At 51.4% G+C, this 18103-nt stretch overlaps 1 protein-coding gene across 7 annotated transcripts in view; it reads left to right on the top strand.

Moving 5' to 3' along the window:
• The window catches only part of RPS6KA2 (ribosomal protein S6 kinase A2), a 336387-nt gene that overhangs the window by 231878 nt on the left and 86406 nt on the right, over positions 1–18103 (top strand). For 4 of the 7 annotated variants that reach the window (XM_055433551.2, XM_055433553.2, XM_055433554.2 and 1 more), the window contains one exon: positions 16731–16847. In XM_055433551.2, coding sequence (XP_055289526.1) covers positions 16731–16847 — 117 coding nt within the window. Of the gene's footprint in view, positions 1–304; positions 464–612; positions 802–8887; positions 9038–16730; positions 16848–18103 lie in introns of those variants that run through there. The other 3 variants (XM_088840892.1, XM_088840893.1, XM_055433556.2) reach the window with 3 other exon arrangements.

The raw sequence follows: 18103 nt of genomic DNA, 5'->3' as shown, positions 1-18103 counted from the left end.
CTGCACTGCAGACGTCGTGTGCTTGAATCATTTTGAAACCATCCCTGCCCTCACTGGTCCATGGAGAAATTGCCTTCCATGAAACCATTCCTTGGTGCCAAAAATGCTCCCGACCGCTGCTCTAGTGGACCAGGCTCGGGTGACTCTGAGGAGAACACGTGTGCACACCCCTACTTGGAGGAAAGGCCATTTAAGTTCTTGATACTGAAACCAACAGCCCCGGGTTTCTTTTGAATTTTAAATGATCTGAGGGTTGAACACACTCCCCGCAGGGTGACAGCGAGGGCTGGCACCCTGGATGCACATGCCAGCGAGCGGGCAAGAGCCTTGAGGAAAAAACACCATATTGTCCTGTGAGATGCCCCGAAGGACCAGAGGACAGGCCACCTGCGTGGCAGTGAGGGACCCCTGGTGCCATTTCTTGGACCTGTGCTCACGGAGGGGTCAGGAAAGAAGAAAAGAGGTGAGATGAGACGGCTGAAAGGATGAACAGACTCGTCTCCCTTCCCGGTGGAGGGCGGGAGGTGCACCCAAGCCTGTGCCCCCGGGCACCTGCCCCCTGCGCCTGGCGCCCCGGACGTTGGTGGCAACCCCAGCCTTTTTCTCCCGCAGCTGCGCCCCGGCACCGTGGGCTTTGTGGGTCTCCCCAGGCATATCAAGACCCCCGTCCCATCTGAACCTGGTCGGAGCCCAGAGGCCACGGAAAGTTCTTCTGCCTCTGACGCACTTTTCAGTGACGTCATTCTCCAGGACGGCAGAGCAGACGGCACGTGAACTTTGTGTGCTTCGTTTTGGCTTCCGGTAAGCTCTTTGTTTAAGAGAGCCTAAGGCTAGTTTTTCCTTCTCATTTAAGCACATTGAAATATGTGTTTTCGTGTCAGTCACTCAGTTGTGTCCGACTCTTGGTGACCCCGTGGACTGTTGCCCAGCAGGCTCCTCTGTCTGTGGGATTCCCCAGGCAAGAACACGGGGGTGGGTAAGCCAGCCATGCCCTTCTCCAGGGGATCTTCCCGAACCAGGGATCGAACCCGAGTCTCCTGCACTGCAGGCGGATTCTCTACCATCTGAGCCCCCAGGGAAGCTCCTGAAATACGTGCTTCAGGTTCCAGGAACTGGACAGTACCTAGCGACCCTCCCCCCAGACCCACAGGGCACGTGTGCTCACCGACAGCCTGTGTCCAGACGTGACGGCGGGTGTGGAGGTGTCCGAAGTCCAGGCTGAGCACAGGTCAGTCTGAGTGACTCCTCTGCATCCTGCAGCCCAGTGACCAGAAGGATCCCTGTGATCTGATGTCGTGTCAGCCCATGCCCACACCTCTTCTACTTTCTAATCAGACTCCATTAGAAGAAACTGTTGACAGTTCTTGGAAAATACGGCTCATTTGTCCTGGCACAAACTTCCTCTTTTTGGTAACCTTTAGGAGAACTTGGCTGTCATTTTGATTCGGACACATTGCCGAAGCTCGGCGAAGCCTTTCAGTGGCCTGTTGAGGCATGGGGTGTGTTTACTGACCGCAGTGTAGTTGTTGACTAGTGCTCAGTAGAAAAGTGTTCGTCACTTAGGCACTTAGGTACCGCAGTGTAGTTGTTGACTAGTGCTCAGTAGAAAAGTGTTCGTCACTTAGGCACTTAGGTACCGCAGTGTAGTTGTTGACTAGTGCTCAGTAGAAAAGTGTTCGTCACTTAGGCACTTTTCAGCGGCTATAGGGGTGGCCTTTCCCATGATGCTGGGTATTACGAGGAAAGCCTTCAGGGACTCGTAAGCCAAGCAGAATGAGAACGCAATCACGATGAAGGAAGGAGCCCATGGGGGTGAATTTAGCGCCTCCGGAGCGGGGCAGAGTTCCTCTAGCAGCCATCCCCGTCAGGCCAGGCAGGGGACTCGGAGGCCTGGGTGCTGGGGTGGGGTCCCCTGTGGAGGGGCGGCGTCGCTGGCATACTGTGGAGCTAGAACGTGGGAGGAGGGGGGAAGAACCACCACAGAACAGACTGCTCCAGGAACCCCCAGGAGGCTCGCTCTGGGCGGAGGATGTGCTGATGGTTCCTGGAGCGTCGGAGAAAGAAGATCCGAGATCACCTGCTTTCCCCCCGGATTTCCAGACTCGGCCCCTCCGCCTGCATTGGCCGTCCGCAACAGCTGCCCCTTGAGAGCCCCAGGCACACAGCCTCATGTCTGTGCTAGTCTATCCAGGCTCCTCTTACTAGACTGCACAGAATGGGCAGCTTGAATACCACAGACATGTATTTCCAGAGGCTCTGGAGGCGGACATCCAGGGTCACGATCTGGAAGCGGACATCCAGGGTCACGATCTGGAAGCGGACATCCAGGGTCACGATCTGGAGGCGGAGATCCAGGGTCACGATGCTGGCCGGTCCTCTGCAGCAAAGACCCAGTTGGTAGAAAGAGTCTTCTCCCTGCGTCCTCAGGTGGCGGGAGGGGCCCCTTTTGTGGGGGTGTTCATCCCAATGGGCCCCACCCTCCTGACCCGTCGCCTCCCAGAGATCCAGCTCCTAACACCATCACAGTGGGATTGGGGCTTCGGTCTCTGCATTAGGGGGAGACGCATTCAGCTCAAGGTGGCATCCCAGGACGTCTCTGTGACCTTCACCCTCCGTGGCCCCTTATCCCGAGGCCAGCATCCCTCAGTCCCTTTCTTTTCCTCAAAGAGGATGCTTTCGCTCGATGAGGAGGCTTTGTCCTCAGTCAGGGTGGAGAAAGCTCAGGTCCTGAAGGTGACGGAGCGTCTCATTCAGAACGGCGTGGAAACCACAAGGGCAGGGAAGGACCCCACCTGTCCATCACGGATCCCACCACAAGCCCGCAAGGAACACAGGTTTGTGTGCTTAGGCGGACTGTGCCTGCCTCCAGCTGTTTCAGAGCGTTTGAGCCCGAATCACTGAAGAAACGGGTCATGGTTACGCAGTGTCTACTGAACGGCCGTTCTCTGTCATTACTTGGGCAGCAGTCCAGCCACACAGGGAAAAGGTCGAGGAACGAAATATCACTGAGTTCATTTCAAAATCAGGTCTTGAAAGTTACCAAATCTTTGTGAAACTCATGACTGCTTTCCATTTGATGGGCCCCGAGTGTACATGCAATTTGTGTATTTTAAGACTTTCAACAGAGGTTCTGGTGGTGTGGTCCAGAGCATCCCCTCAGCTCTATCCAGGATGGAAGGTCACACTGTTTTCTTAAAAAAGCAGTGAAAACGCACAAGCCTGCATTTCTTCCCGACCGCACCGTGGTTTGGGTGCTTGGCCAGCCTGTGTATGTGACCGCGGCCGGGGGAGGCCGTGACCTGATGACCACGCACACCCGTCCCTCCTCACGCGCTGTGGCCTCTGTCCGCCTCGTCCAACCCGCACACGTCGGGAGGGGACAGAAACCCCTCCGGGATTTGTGTTCAGTCAGCAGCTCCCGGTCCAGCCATGAGTTCTTTGTATCTGGTTTTCACAACAGAAGAGACAGGTTAAGCTTCCTCTCACATGCAGCCTTATAAAGCAGGCCTGGCACCTGGGGAATGTGGCAGTCTTGAGGCTTGAGACGGAAGTTCAGATGTGCACAAACCAGTGAAGATCCTCAGAGCTCTTGCTTAAGGAAAGGGGCATCGTCGTTTCCCGGGGAATTGTTATTTGAATCGTTTCCCGGGGAATCATTATTTGAAAGGTTTGAAGGATAATGAGAACAATATGTCACCTGGTGGGAAGAAGAATGTGAAAGCTGAACTTAGGCGGTGTCAGCTGCTGCGGTGATCATTCTAAGCGCTCCTCACTTCAGGAGCTGCCCGAGGTCATTCCCTGGAGCCCCTCTGTGTGCCTGCGCGCGCACACACACATGCACACACGTGCACACACATGCACACACGCGCGCGCACACATACATGTGTACATATGCACACACGTGTACACACACGCGCACACATACATGCGTACATATGCACACACATGCTCATACAGAGGACAGGGTGCAGTTCCAGCCTCCACTGCGGGGCAGCCTGCTGGTGAGAGCCCCTCCTGGACACAGACGCCCTTTTCCAGGAGCAGGCTCTGACCTCAGCCTGTGACTGTCCGGTGGGGTTCAGTTCTGGGTCAGTCCAAGAGGACGATGTACATCTCTGTGGGGTTTGCACGGCTGTTGCAGAGCCGTCATCCTGGGAAAGGAGAGCAGTTTGGAAACATTCGAAAACAGATGATAATTGGTGGGTGTCTTTCTTAAATGGCTCGGTGTATAAATGCTGGCAGAAATTAGCCAAGTCCGTGTAAAGCTGTGTCCTGTGTCTGGCTCAGGAATAGTGTCATCGACAGGGAGATGAGCCACACGTGCGGGGGTCGAATCAGGGCGGGGCCCAGTGGGGAGGGGGAGGGGAGGGCTGTCCCCGAGGACCTTGCTCCTGAGCCCAGGACGATACCCATCGCCCATGGGTGCCATTCTGTTTAAATGAATCTTGGTCCTTCCAAACGTGGTCTTTATCAAGCAGTTCAAGCAAAAACAAACAAATCTGAGAAAGTGTGAGTAAGTGGCCAAGGCCCTGGATGCCTGCAGCCTGGGAGTTCCGCCTGCCATGAGGGTTTTAAATTCAGCAGTTTTGTGTGAGTGAGTCTGTGTGTTAATGACGATAGAACATCGTCATCGGAAGCTGCTGACCTTGCTGGTAGGTGGCGTGCCGCAGCGGAACCACAGAAGTCACAGGACGTCTGCCCCCGCTGGCAGGCCTCCAGCCTGCCTCCTAGTTCAGGGCTTAGGTGCAGTGGCTGGCCCATCACTGCTGAATCCCCAGATAGACAATTACCCATCCTCATTTGTAGGAGATGAGAGAACTTCTACTCAGCAGCTCAGAATAATAGCCTCGGCTGAAGGGGTTTTCTAAACAAGTCTTCAGATCACCCTTCCTGGTGTAAAAAGTGAACTTCTGACATATTCTGCCAGAGCCTCAGAAACGTCTGGGGCTTTTCTCCAGCGTCACTTCAGCCTGTTGTAGACAAAGTGTGTGATCCTGAAGTACGAGATATCTGGATTTGCTGGATGGGGCTGAAGCATTCTGGCAAAACCCCAAGCTAGGTGTTTATAATATGCTTTCTTTGAATTTAAACATTGTATATCATGCAAATCACACTCCTTGAATGTGGAGAATGTGGAAAGCGCCCCAGATTAGACCTCAGCAGGCTGCCTCAGTGATGCTAAAAGCCTGGTTCTACAGACATGCTCTGGGCGTTCCATACACCTTTCTTAAACCATCTGCAGAGCGTTCATTTATTCCTGTACAAATGCTTATTGAGTAAATGCCATGTGCAGGTCGCTTTGAGGTCGGAGGGTACCACCGGGAACAGAACGGTATTCGCAGAGTGGGTTAAACTGGGAATAAAAAGATGTTGCCTTCACCCTGTGCAGAATCTCTCATTTCTCCAAAAAGTGTTTCCGCGGCAGCCGCTTCTCAGGATCAGGCTCAAGTCATTAGATGATAAACCCTTGAGGCCGAGGAAACCCATCCAACGTGGAGGAAACGTGTAATTGCCCGGATTCCTCCGTGGCCCTGCAGCAGACGCTGAGGTCATCAGTCTGTGGTGTTTTTCGAACCTTAGCCATGCTGATTGCAGGGTTCAGGCGACAAGGCTGATGAATTAATTCAGGGCATCATCTCGCTAGAAATACTTCATCTGTGCTCATGACTGTCTGGAAATCTGTGACTTTTAGCTCATATTGGCAAAAGCTGACATATGTGTGGAGCTCACCAGTTAGCTTTGTGAGGGGGTTATTTGGGGTGGAGTTTGGACAACTCTGCCCTTGGGGGTGGAGAGCAGTGTGATGTGGGTGGACTGGTGGGGACATTTGAAAACATTTAGCAGAATGTTCTATAATTATTTTTAATGCTAACTAAGTTGATTAAAAAGGAAGAGGGATGGTTATTCAGCTGATTTCTTTGAATAAGGTTTTGGCCAAAAGTTTCACCTTTTCAAAAATTTTGAAACCAGATGAAAGCACATTGTCACTGAAATTGTTTAAGCTTAATTCTGATGTTCATGAGTGTTTTCTGTTTGGATTTTGTTTGTAAGAATCTCCAGGATAAGGGAACACAGCCGGGGCTGGGGTGATAGTCGCCTGCACTCTGAGGCTCTGATAACGGACTGGTAGTCTTCTCTAAGGATATAGGGATGATCAACTTTTGGGGGGAAATGACTGGGACCAGGGTGTTGGCAGTGGTTCTCATCTATTGCCCTTGGTGTCACCTTCGTGCATGGGCCTTGTATGGGGAACACCACTCATGTAGACTCTTCCCTAGATTTAGGGATTAATAATCCAATCACTTTGTTGACAAAGGTCCATATAGTCGAAGCTATAGTTTTTCCAGGAGTTGTGTATGGATGTGAGAATTAGAGCATAAAGAAGGTTGAGCACCTCAGAACTGATGCTTTTGAATTTGGTGTTAGAGAAGACTCTTGAGAGTCCCTTGGACAGCAAGGAGGTCAAACCAGTCAATCCTGAAATAAATTAACCCTGAATATTTATTGGAAGGACTGATGCTAAAGCTGAGCTGAAGCTCCACTACTTTGACCACCTGCTTCGAAAAACTGACTCAGAAAAGACCCTGATGCTGGGAAGGATTGAAGGCAGGAGGAGAAGGGGACACAACAGAGGATGAGATGGTTGGATGGCGTCACAGACGCTATGGACATGAGTGTGAGCAAGCTCTGGGAGTTGGTGATGGACAGGGAAGCCTGGCGTGCTGCAGTCCATGGGGTCGCAAAGAGTCAGACACGCCTTAGTGACTGAACAACAATCTAACACACACACAGATTACAGAAGTGACTACAGCTGATTTTGTTTAGATTACTACTCCTGACTATTGAAGAAAAAATGTAAACCCTTCATATTTATATCTACAAAGCTATTAAGAGGAATAAATTTATCACACAAGTCATTTTGTCTAATATTTCATAGCAGACAGTCATCTCTAGTTTCACTTTTAAATCTTTTCCCCATTTTCAGTTTCCAGTAAATTCATGCCACCCGCCCCCAAACAGCCCACCTCTCAGGAAAGCTATTCTCTCTGCTCCCTGGCCGCCGCCAGGCTGGGAGATCTGTACTGGTCTCTTCATTACACACTCTTATGTTTACCATCTGAGCCCTGACTGGAAATGCCGCGTTCGTCCACAAGATGAATCTCGCATGTTGAGTTTAAAAATTCTAATGGCTTTAAAAATATTGAGCCTTTCTTTTCCACCAAATGGTAGGTTTCTTCTTCACATCCAGAAATGGCATCCAAATTGTTTTATATTGGCTTCCATCTTTTTGTTTTCTTGTGAGAAGTTATTTGATCTTATCTGCTTTTCAAAACTCAGTTCATTTTGCATAAACTCTCCGGTGTATTTCAGTATTGATACATGGCAGCGGGTGAATATAGGAATCCCATGTGGACAGTTAGCAAGATGATTTTATTGATTTAAATTTCCTGTTAGAGATGCCTGCATCTTCTTGCTCGTTTTTACATTTGTGTATAAAAAAATTCAGAAAGCAAAGGAAAGAAAGTTAGTCATTTACATTTCTCTGACACTATCACTGTTACCAATCTTGATGTATTTCCCGTAAATGTTTTTCCTACAAATCTTTTAAATGTGAATATAACCGTCAGGGACAGAAAATTTATTTACTGCCTTCTTTAGTTTAAAATCTTAAGTCTCTTCCAACATTGCAAGTAGACTTCAAAGTCACTTTTTAAGAGTGCTTTATTCTGAAATAGTTATAGAGCAACAAAAAGTTACAGAAACTAGTGCAGAGGTCTGTCTGCCCTTTCCCCAGTTCCTCCCCTGGTAATAACTTTTAGAACCACGCTGTGTGCTTAGTCACGCAGTCGTGTTCGACTCTTTGCGACCCCATGGACGGTAGCCCACCAGGCTCCTCTGTCCGTGGGATTCCCCAGGCAAGGATACGGGAGTGGGTCGCTGTGCCCTCCTGACCCAGGAAGGTTCCCTGGAGGCCCCCTCCTGCTGCTTCTTCCCACATCTAGAGTTACACTATGATGTAACTTGACCTGATAGGGCCATATGTGTCATCAGTCATTTCAAGTCACCTGATCATTCATCTTATCAGAGACTCAGTCACACATTTGGTAATGCAAGAACCAATAATTTTGTAAAATAGGCAGATGGCAAGTAATATCACTGGGAATGCTAACTAATAGGTGGCGCTGGTGGTTAAGAATTCACCTGGAGACAAAAGAGAGAGGAGTTCAGTCCCTGAGTTGGAGAGACCCCCTGGAGGAGGGCATGGCGACTCTCTCCACTATTCTTGCCTGGAGAATCCCGTGGACAGAGGAGCCTGGCTACAGTCCACGGAGTCGCAAAGAGTCAGGCACGACTGAAGCAACTTAGCACGCACGGCATACAAGTGAGTGGTTACACTAAGGACTTCCGTTCGGTGGGGTCCAGTGTCTCCGAGGTCGTCTGACCCTCTGGCTCTGCACCAATCACCATCTTTAAATGAAGTGATGTGTTGGCATTGGACGTGAAGTCCATCAAAAACATCTGCACACACAAGGCTAGCGGGGTGTGACCCCTTACAGGTCTGAGGAAGCCCTGCCCTGTCTGACGCAGAAGGAGACCCCTTGGTCTCCATGGCTGAGCCGGTATTTCTGCCACTGGGGACGTCTGGTTAATGCAAAAGGCAGACACACAGTGCAAACTCAAGGGGAGGGAGGAGGCCCAAATGGGCAGGGAAATGCTTCATGTTTACATTTTCCTTGGCTTGCCTTAACATCAGAGTCTTTATTTTCAGCATCAGTGTGATCTTTGGGGACTGGCTTTTGTACTGAGCGTCTTTCTGTGAGGCTCACTCCTGTCGTGTGGTGTATCAGTGGTTTGTCCTTTTTATTGCCGCCGGATGATGATCCCAGTTTGCTGAAGCATTTACGTTGGAGGACGTCTGGGTTGTTTCCTGTTTGGGAGGAAAGCTGCTGTGAAATATCATGCTCAGGTTTCTGTGCGGACCTCGTCTTCCTTTCTCTGGGATGAAGTTGCGAGGATGCGGTTGCTGGGCTGTAGGGTAAGTTCATTTTGTAGGATGCCACCTGACTGTTTTCCAACGGCTGGACCATTTTCCATCCCCACCAGCAATGGAGGGGAGACCCATTTCCTCTGCATGCTCTCCAGCATTTGGTGTTGTCACTGTATTTTTTTTCTGTTTTAACTACTGATAGGTGTGCAGTGATGCCTTACCGTGGTTTTGCCTTTCTCTCGCGGCTACCGATGTTGAATATATTTTCACGTGCTGGTTGGCCATCTGTGGATCTTCCTAGGTGAAATGACCGTTTCTCTCTTTTGCCCACTTTCTGAGTGGACTCTTTATTTTGCTGTTGAGTTTTGAGAATCCTTTCTCTGTTATAGATACGACACCACGGTTGCGGAAGCAGTTTGTAGATATTTTCTGCTAATGTGTAGCTTGTCTTTTCATCTTCTTGGTAGAGCCTTTGCAAAGCAGAAGTCTTAAGTTCAATGTAATAATTTTTCCTCCTTTGGACCAAGCTTTGGAGATCATGTCTAAGAATTTTTACCCTAGACCTGGGTCCTGAAGCTTCTTTCCTAAAAATTTTATAGTTTTATGTTTTGCATTTAAGTCTGTGATCCATTTTCAGTTCATCGTATAAAACAGGGGATTTGAGGCCTTTTTTTGCCTGAGAGATCCAGTGCTCCAACACCGTTTATTGAAAACACTCTCTTTCTTCTGCCGAGTCTCTCCTTGACACCTCTCAAGAACCCCCTGGGTGTGTCTGATAGGTTCAGTGCAGGGCTTTCAGTTCTGCCCCCTTGGTCTGTGTGTCTGTCTTTCCCTAAGTCCCCCACTGCCTTGATTACTGTCGCTGCGTTGTAAGCCTTAACATCAGTAGAGTCATTCCTCCCACTTTATGATTTTTTTGAAAATGGGTTTTAGTGATTTGGGGTCATTTGCATTTCCATGTAAATTTTAGAATGACATTGTCTGTCTGTAGGGAGCCCTGCTCAGGTTTTGATGGGTACTGCATTATCCCGCAGACCAGTACTGGGAGAATTACGCTCCATCTGCTGAGTTTTCCTGTCTGTAAACATGAGTGTCTCCCCATTTGTTTAGCTCTTCTTTGGTTGCGTTCAGGCGCATCTGTAGTTTTCAGCACACAGATACCACACGTGTTTCAATGGTTTTCACCTACATATTTCATTATTCTGGGAGCAAATGTAAATGGCATCATCGCTTGCAATGCCTTTGTGAAATGCCATCTGGCGGATGTCGTCACTACCCCGAGGGGCTTCCGGGCAGCTCAGGGTTGCCTTCTGAAGGTGGGAGTGGCCCTCAGCCGCCGGCCTCTCCTGGCTGCTGGCCCCACAGTGTGAGTTAGTCCTGTGACTGCCTTGGGTGCTGGGTCCCTTTCTTGGGTCAAAAAAAGGAAAAACGCCATTCCAGGGTGGATGAGAGAAGAGAGCCCTGTGTGGACCGCGTGACCTGTCCCTCTGGGAGTTCGGGCCACCAGCGGGCATTGGTCAGGTGGGTCTGTAGGCAGCACCCCGTGGGAAGCACACCTCGGACCCCAGGCGGGCCTTCCCCCTGCATCTCAGGGCCCTGCCTCCCGCTCTGGTTTCCCTTCTTGTCCCCTCGTTCCTGTGACTTCAGGGGTGTGTGCGCTTCTTCAGGTGGGTATCCTCGCTCTGTCTGGAGGCCCACGCGTGCCCGCAAGGCCAGCTGGAGTCCCACTCTTGCTGGAGAAGTGTTGCCATCCTAAATGGCGCGGCTTATATTTAGCCTTTGGGAGCGAAGTGGAGGCTTTCTGTAGAAGCAGTTTCCCGAGGACTGATTGGCTCAGTGCAGCTGGTCCTGTAACTTCATCTCGCACTTGCTCACACCAGCAGGCGCAGACACAGCGGCGGGGACATGTGAAGGGCAGAGAAGACCGCGATGCATCAGCCGTTGCCTCAGGAGCCTCCTTGGGTGGGTCGGGGAGGAGGCGAGCTGCCTGGAGTCCACCTCCCATCCGGGTGCGCTGGGAGGTCAGATCCACTCGAGACTCGAGGCTCGGCCCCTGGTTCCCTGGGAAGCTGCGTGACCTGCCTGGAAGGAGGCAGTTCCTTCTGGCTGGGAGTCTGGGGCTCATGCCCGGTCCTTCCCTCCTTGTATTAGGACGTGTGCAGAGCCACCGCCTCCTGAGGGCTTTGTCATGAGCAGTCTGCGTCGTTAGTTCTGGCTGTTTTGGGGGGAGGGTTATGCTCCCCAGAGGGCTTCCCAGGTGGCCCTAGCAGTAAAGAATCCGACTGCCAATGCAGGAGATGCGGGAGGTGTGGGTTTGATCCCTGGGTTAGGAAGATCCCGTAGAGGAGGACATGGCAACTCTCTCCAGTATTCTTGCCTGGAGAACCCCATGGACAGAGGAGCCTGGCGGGCTGCAGTCCATGGGGTCACAAAGAGTCGGACAAAACTTATCGACTGAGCACACACTCACATGACCCCTAGAGGGACTCTTCAAGGGTCCTCCGTCTTCCCTCCCTGGAGAAAGCAGACAGGCTACACGGTGACTTCTGTCCACTTTCAAAGCGTTTCTGAACTTCCTTCCTAGCAGTATGTTGGGCTAGGTGTGGGGAGTCCTCTTCCTGAAAATGAAAGTCTGGATAAAATATCTTTTAAAAAACCTTTAAATGCACTGATGAACTGGGAGGCAGAGCAGATACTCAGGGCCCTGCCATGTGTCAGAGCAGCTCACAGGTCAGGGAGCCTCCTCTAACCCCCCACATCAGGCTAAGACCCCAGGCAGGAGCGCACAGCCCCTAAGGTCTCCCCAGGCATGCCCAGGACACCGCCTGTGCCGGTCCTGGGGGGAGATCCAGTCCTGAGCATCAGCGTTTAGATGGTGACATGGAACCCCCAGACGGGATGAAGTCCCAAGGCGGTGCTGACATGGGGGAAGAGGCTGGGACCAAGCTGGGGGGGGGATGTTGGGAGACAGACAGAAGAAGAGCTCTCAGGAGGGTGGGAGAGGTGTGGGGGACCCAGGGGGCCTGATGTCCCCGGATCCAAGTGAGGAAGCTGGAGTGACGGCTGGTGCCGGGCACTGCAGACACTGAAGCCTGACCACTGAGTTCAGCCCCACGGAGGGCATTGATGAGCAAACAGTGAGCCTTGTGGGGTGGCGCACAAAGTCTGTATTTTGCTGAGAAGGATGCACACAGGACAGCCTGTTTGCCTGCAGCTGGGAGCCACCGGTAAAGTAGGGTGGGAGTGGGAAGGCCAGACTTGAGCGGGATTTCCCCCGGGGAGCCCCGACCTTCAACCTTTGCAGAGATTACAGGTCCTGCAGCCCCGGCCTGGCACCTGGAATCTGCATTTGTAACAGGTTCCCTGGTGGATCTGATACTGGGGTACCGTGGCTATGCTGAAAACGTCTGCAGCAGGGTGTCATTCCTGGGTGAATACGCCTGGTTTGGGATCTGGGGGAAGGACCACGGTGCCCCGCGGGGATCCCCGGGGTGTCAGCCTCTGCGGACCCAAGCTCTCAGCGGGTCCCTGAGAGCCAGGCCGTGGTTTCCCGGCCCCTGCCCCACCCGCCTGCTCCGTTATCAGCCACAGGAGAGGGGTGGGCCGGCCTGGCAGGCCTTGCTGGGAGTGAGTCAGAGTTAGCCACTTTCTTCTTTTCCGCCTTTTCATAAGCCACCTTTCTGGGACTGAACGTCCTGCGCAGGGATCAGCGATTTCTAGAGTGGCCCCGCCCCACCCCGGTGGAGGCCCCGCCCACACTGGCCCCATTTCTCTTTCTGCGTTTTTGCCATTACTGTTCCACCGCTTCTCATCTGTATTTACTTCTCGTAAATCGCCTCCCTTTAATGACGTGGAAAGCGGATGATTCAGAAGGGACGAAATTACTACCACGGTGACTTTGGCGCGGGGCGGGGCTCGGAGGACACCTCACCGGTCCCCTCTGGCCTGAGTCCAGGTCCCTTCGCTGTCCGTCTGGGGGGATGTCTTCCATCGGTCAGAATTCAAGCCCAATTCGACAGGGATTCTAGAATCTACTGTCACAAATTACTTTGTCACATACTGATGTCATTTCAACAACTCCTTACTCTGGTTTTTCTCTCTCCCATTGGATCATTTTTGAAATGCTTGCTGGCAGAGCACACACCTGGCCAGGATACCAGGCTCTCCCCCAAATTTCTCAGGTTATTTGTAAAAAAATATGCTTCAGGAGTTATTCTAGAAACCAAATGTTAGTGCTATCTGTAGAGAGTTCAGGACCAGACTTTATGTCCTTAAGGGAATGGCGTTAAAATCCACATAGAATTCTAGAAAAAGTGACCTTCCTCATAAGAGGGAAAAGATGTTTATTTCTAAATGAGGTATAAATAATATGTTAAATCTGGGTACCCTTTAAGGCAGTAATCACAAACTGATTCAGAAAATACGCCTGTCCGGTCTGGACATGGTTAGAAGCAGACAAGCCCAGACATGTCTCCCCAGCTCCCATCTGGGTATTTCCTGTGCAGGCAGTGCTCAGCACAGGTCTCCAGACCTCGACTCTTTTTTTTTTTTTAAGTTCTTGGGAAAGAGGAAAACAAAATATCTCAAGCAAGTTCAAGTCAAAGTGTTACTATGAGCGCAGAACGCTAAACTCTAAAATGTGGAATTCTTGGTTCCTTTTTCAATGGATGGTTGAGATTCTTTGCTGTTCAAGACCTTCCTGATGTTAATTGAAACATCACAGTACTATCAGGGAGCGACCTGGGGTTTAAGGCCATTCCTGAGGAGGAAGTTAGCTGTGTGCTTTGAGTGCATTTGCTTTAAGGACTTAGACAGCGAGAATCCCCACAAAACGAAATGTTACAGAGAGATTTGCTTCTAAGCCTTCAGCTGCAATGTCAGGCCAGTGACGACGCAGGAAGGTGAATTCTGGCCGGCTGGTGCCTTTGCTGGGTGGGGAGAGTTGGGTGCTCGGGGCCGCTCGTTCCTGGGGAATGGGGGAAGCAGCGCCCTGGGGGGGATCCTCCAGGGATGCTGAGGGGGCTCCGGGCGGCTGAGTGACATCTTGCTCCTCCAAGCGGAGGCACGGACACAGAGGGATGACCTGGAGACCCTGGAGGAGCACAGCACAGTCGTGTGTGACATGCGCTCGGAGGGGCCTGGGAGCGGGGCCACGGGGCCAGTGGTCGCCTGCCTCCTGGGCGTCTCCCTGAGGCCCCGGCCTCGTCCCCAGCCGGTGCCCCGTCCGTGTTGAGGGTGACCTTCTCTTCAGCTGCGTGAACGCTGGTGTGCTCAGGCACCAAAGCAAAGTCAGAGGATGGCGCTGGGTGAGCCCTGCTGACCCGCGGGAGTGACGTTAGCTCAGCTGCAGGGCCGAGCTGTGCTCAGGGGGCAGGGACATGGATGGCTCCGTGCCGTCCTGCCCGCGGGACGGGCAGTGCTGCGTGTTAGCAGAAAAGTCAAGTGCAGTGAAAGGCTCTCAGTCGTGTCCAACTGTTTGAGACGCCATGGACTCTACAGTCCATGGAATTCTCCAGGCCAGAAGACTGGAGGCGGTAGCCTTTCCCTTCTCCAGGGGACCTTCCCCATCCAGGGATCGCACCCAGGTCTCCCTCATTGCAGGCAGATTCTTTACCAGCTGAGCCACCAAGGAAGCCTGTTAACAGAACGGGGGTGTTTTATTCTTCCTTCAGTGAAAAGTGACCGTCTTTCTTCGGTTGATAAGTCAGTGGAGGTGGAGATAGCACCTGCGCAACATCAGTCATCAGGGACTTGGCGAGGACTTTGAACTTCAGCCTCGCCTTCTCAGTGGGCATCGGTCTGCAGGCACTGCCCGGATGAGTGCAGTCTTCTTGGGGAAGACACAGGTGCTGCCCTGCGCCCTGAGGCGCCCCTTTCCCTCCTTCCTCCCTGGTGACTCAGCTGGTAAAGAGTCTGCCTGCAATGCGGGAGACCTGGGTTCAGTCCCTGGATCAGGAAGATGCCCTGGAGAAGGAAGTGGTTACCCACTCCAATATTCTTTCCTGGAAAATACCATGGACAGAGGCACCTGGTGGGCTACCAGGGCCTTGGGGTTGCAAAGAGCTGGACACGCCTGAGTGACTAACACTTTGCACTTTTTCCCTGTCATACATGGAGAGATTTCCCTACAGAAGAAGCTGTGCCCTTTTCTGTAGCTAAAGGGGTCCTGGGATTCCAGCGGGACTCAGAGGTCATCTCCACTCATGGGGGGAGGACAAAGCCCTCAGGGTCCTCTCTCTCTTACATATTCAAGGAATGCTGGTGGCTTACTTGCTGAGTCTGTCCGACTCTTGTGACCCTCTGGACAGTAGCCTGCCAGGCTCCTCTGTCCATGGGGTTCTCCAGACAAGAACACTGGAGCAGGCAGCCATTTCCTCCTCCATATTCAAGGAGTAGTTACATTAAAATGCTTTGTGTTCTAACTGCACACATACAAGCTTTGTGAACTGACCCCAAAAGGGTTCGTTTCGGTATATCCATTGCTTGTTTTCACAAACAGAAACATGATTGTTTTTACAAAAATGGAAAAGAATCCTTGAAGATGTGAAGATTGAAGGGTTTCCTTTAACCACTGGAATAAAAAGAAATGAAACACGATCGTCTTGCAGCCCAGACGACCTTCCTCTGCTTTCTCTCGGTGCCATGTGTTGGCTATATGGAGACAGTAGTCACAAAGTTTATAACTCTGAGAAGCTGAGTTTTCCATCCATCTCTGAGGGGGATTACTGCTGTTACAGTTTGATTTGCCTGAGGCTTTAATGTCACTTTGACTAGAAACCCGGCTCTCATACTTCCAGCTGGGCAACCTTAGGATAACATCTCACTTGATAGTTTTTTAAGAAATGAAAGAAGTAGTGTATGGAAAGACTGAGTGCCCGTAACACTCTATGTGTGCAATTACTGGTGGCAGTTTTTAGATGTGCTTTGCAGTCAGCCCGGCCTGCTATTTTTCAGTATGTAGCCAAGGCTAAAACCATAGTAGTGGATGAAGGATCAGAAGGATGGATGGATTGGAAAGGGTGTCTCGGAGAAGCACAGAGATCAGTTCAGGAAAGTCCCTCCTTTCCAGCTTCCGCATCCCCCATGTCTGGTGGTGGCAGGGCAGCCTCGCCCCTGACAGGTGGGCAGTGCATCTCCAGGACAGGAAGCTCTCTGATGAGCATTGGGAGTGATTCCTGTCAGGGCTTTAATTTCAAGATCAAGGACTTTTTTTCCCTACTGGGAAAGCTTCTGAACTGGCAGAAAATCTTACCCGGCTGCTTCTTCTGAAATATAAGCTCTGGGATGGAGATGAGCCATCAGCTCTGGCAAGAATATAAGGGGCAGCAAGGTCATAAGAAGGAGAAAAGAAACCCCCATTTCACAGACGACTGCTGCCGCGGACGGCCCTTCAGGCCACAGAAGTGTAGATACTCAGACACGCACTCAGAGGCTCGTTTGGTTCCGTGGTCCCCACCTTCCTCCCTGTCCAGAATTTTGCCCAAATTGTTAAGAAGGAGGATGGATTTCATTGAGATATTGGTAAGACCACACAACACAAATCCACAGAGAAAAGACACAATTTAAGGCTCACAAACAGAATCACTGGTACAAATAAGCAAGCAAATTATGCAAAGTGCTGTGATGTCACAGCTCTTAACTCCAATCCTGAAAATCCATAGCCTCCCCAACTCATGGTAACTTGGGAGGACGAATCCAGAGGAGCCCCTTGATATGCATTTCTGTCGTTTTTCTCTTGCAGGAAGAAGGCATTGTGAAGGAGATTGACATCAGTCACCATGTGAAAGCGGGCTTTGAGAAGGCCGACCCTTCCCAGTTTGAACTGTTGAAAGTTTTGGGACAAGGCTCCTATGGAAAGGTAAGTTGAGTCCATGCTTCCCTCCAAGTGGGCCTCGTTCCGCTGCCGCTGGTCCCCCACGTCTGGGAGAAGGAGAGATGGCAGAAGTGGCCCCTGAGCCCAAGGGAAGTGTGGGCCCAAGCTGATGGAATGAGGGCAGTGCCCACTGGGCAGGCCCCATGGTCACAGGGGCTGTGGCCTCACTCTGCGTGGCCAGCAGCCTGAGGCAGTGGAGCTCGGGAATGCTGCACACGCCTCCCCCCTTGTAGCTTCCATGAGCCTTTAGTGCATCTCCATGCTGGGAGGGTCCTTGAACTTGAGCCATACATCTTTGGGAAGTATGCACTCCACAGGTATTTTTCAAAAAGAAAGAAAAAATAAGAGAACAGGGAAGAAAGCAGTGGAGAAGGTGGTGCCCTTTGGGACCCACTCACATAACTGTCAGCCAGGGAGGCAGGGAGACGGGGCCTGCAGCCTGGGTCCCCTCCCACGCTCCTTGTAAACCGTGTGGTTATTCTGCCTCTCCAAGCCTCAGTTTCCCCACCTGTAAAATGGGCATAATAGGCACTGCTGCTGCTAAGTCACTTCAGTCGTGTCCGACTCTGTGTGACCCCATAGACGGAAGCCCACCAGGCTCCCCCGTCTCTGGGATTCTCCAGGCAAGAACACTGGAGTGGGTTGCCATTTCCTTCTCCAATAATAGGCACTACTTTCTATAATTCTTCTGTGGATTAAATAGCACATGAATCCCATCTAGCAGTTGTCTGTGATGAATCTGTGAACTAGAATTCTTCATTTCAGGACATCCCTGGGGATCCAGTGGTTAAGAATCCACCTTCCAACACAGGGGACACAGGCTCGATCTCTGGGCAGGGGACTGAGGTCCCACAGGCCTCAGAGCAACTAAGCCTGCCGGTCTCAACGACTGAGCCCTCCCTCTGGAGCCTGTGCTCTGCAGCAGGAGAGGCCCCTGCCCCAGAACTAGAGCAAACCCAAGCGCTAAAGACCCAGTGCAGCCAAGAAGAAGAATTGTTCATTTCTTTCCTTTTTGCCTTCAAATTAAAATGAGTACTGATTTCTCTCAGGAAATGAGAAACAGTTGTCTGTTCACATAGGACTGCATCCATATACAGCAGCATGTCAATAGATCTCTCATGAGATCAAGTTATTCCAGGGCCATGCTGATTTCTCTACATCCTTGATGTATCTGTTAGAAATTATACAGACTTATGGTTTCTAGAACATGAGGCCCTGAGGTAAACCAGGAGGCCAGCCTT

The sequence above is a fragment of the Moschus berezovskii genome, chromosome 10, assembly GCF_049115385.1.
Source record: "Moschus berezovskii isolate FMDL1 chromosome 10, NW_MosBer_1.0, whole genome shotgun sequence".
In the NCBI taxonomy this organism is placed as follows: domain Eukaryota; kingdom Metazoa; phylum Chordata; class Mammalia; order Artiodactyla; family Moschidae; genus Moschus; species Moschus berezovskii.
This window is presented reverse-complemented; position numbering and strand designations above follow the sequence as displayed.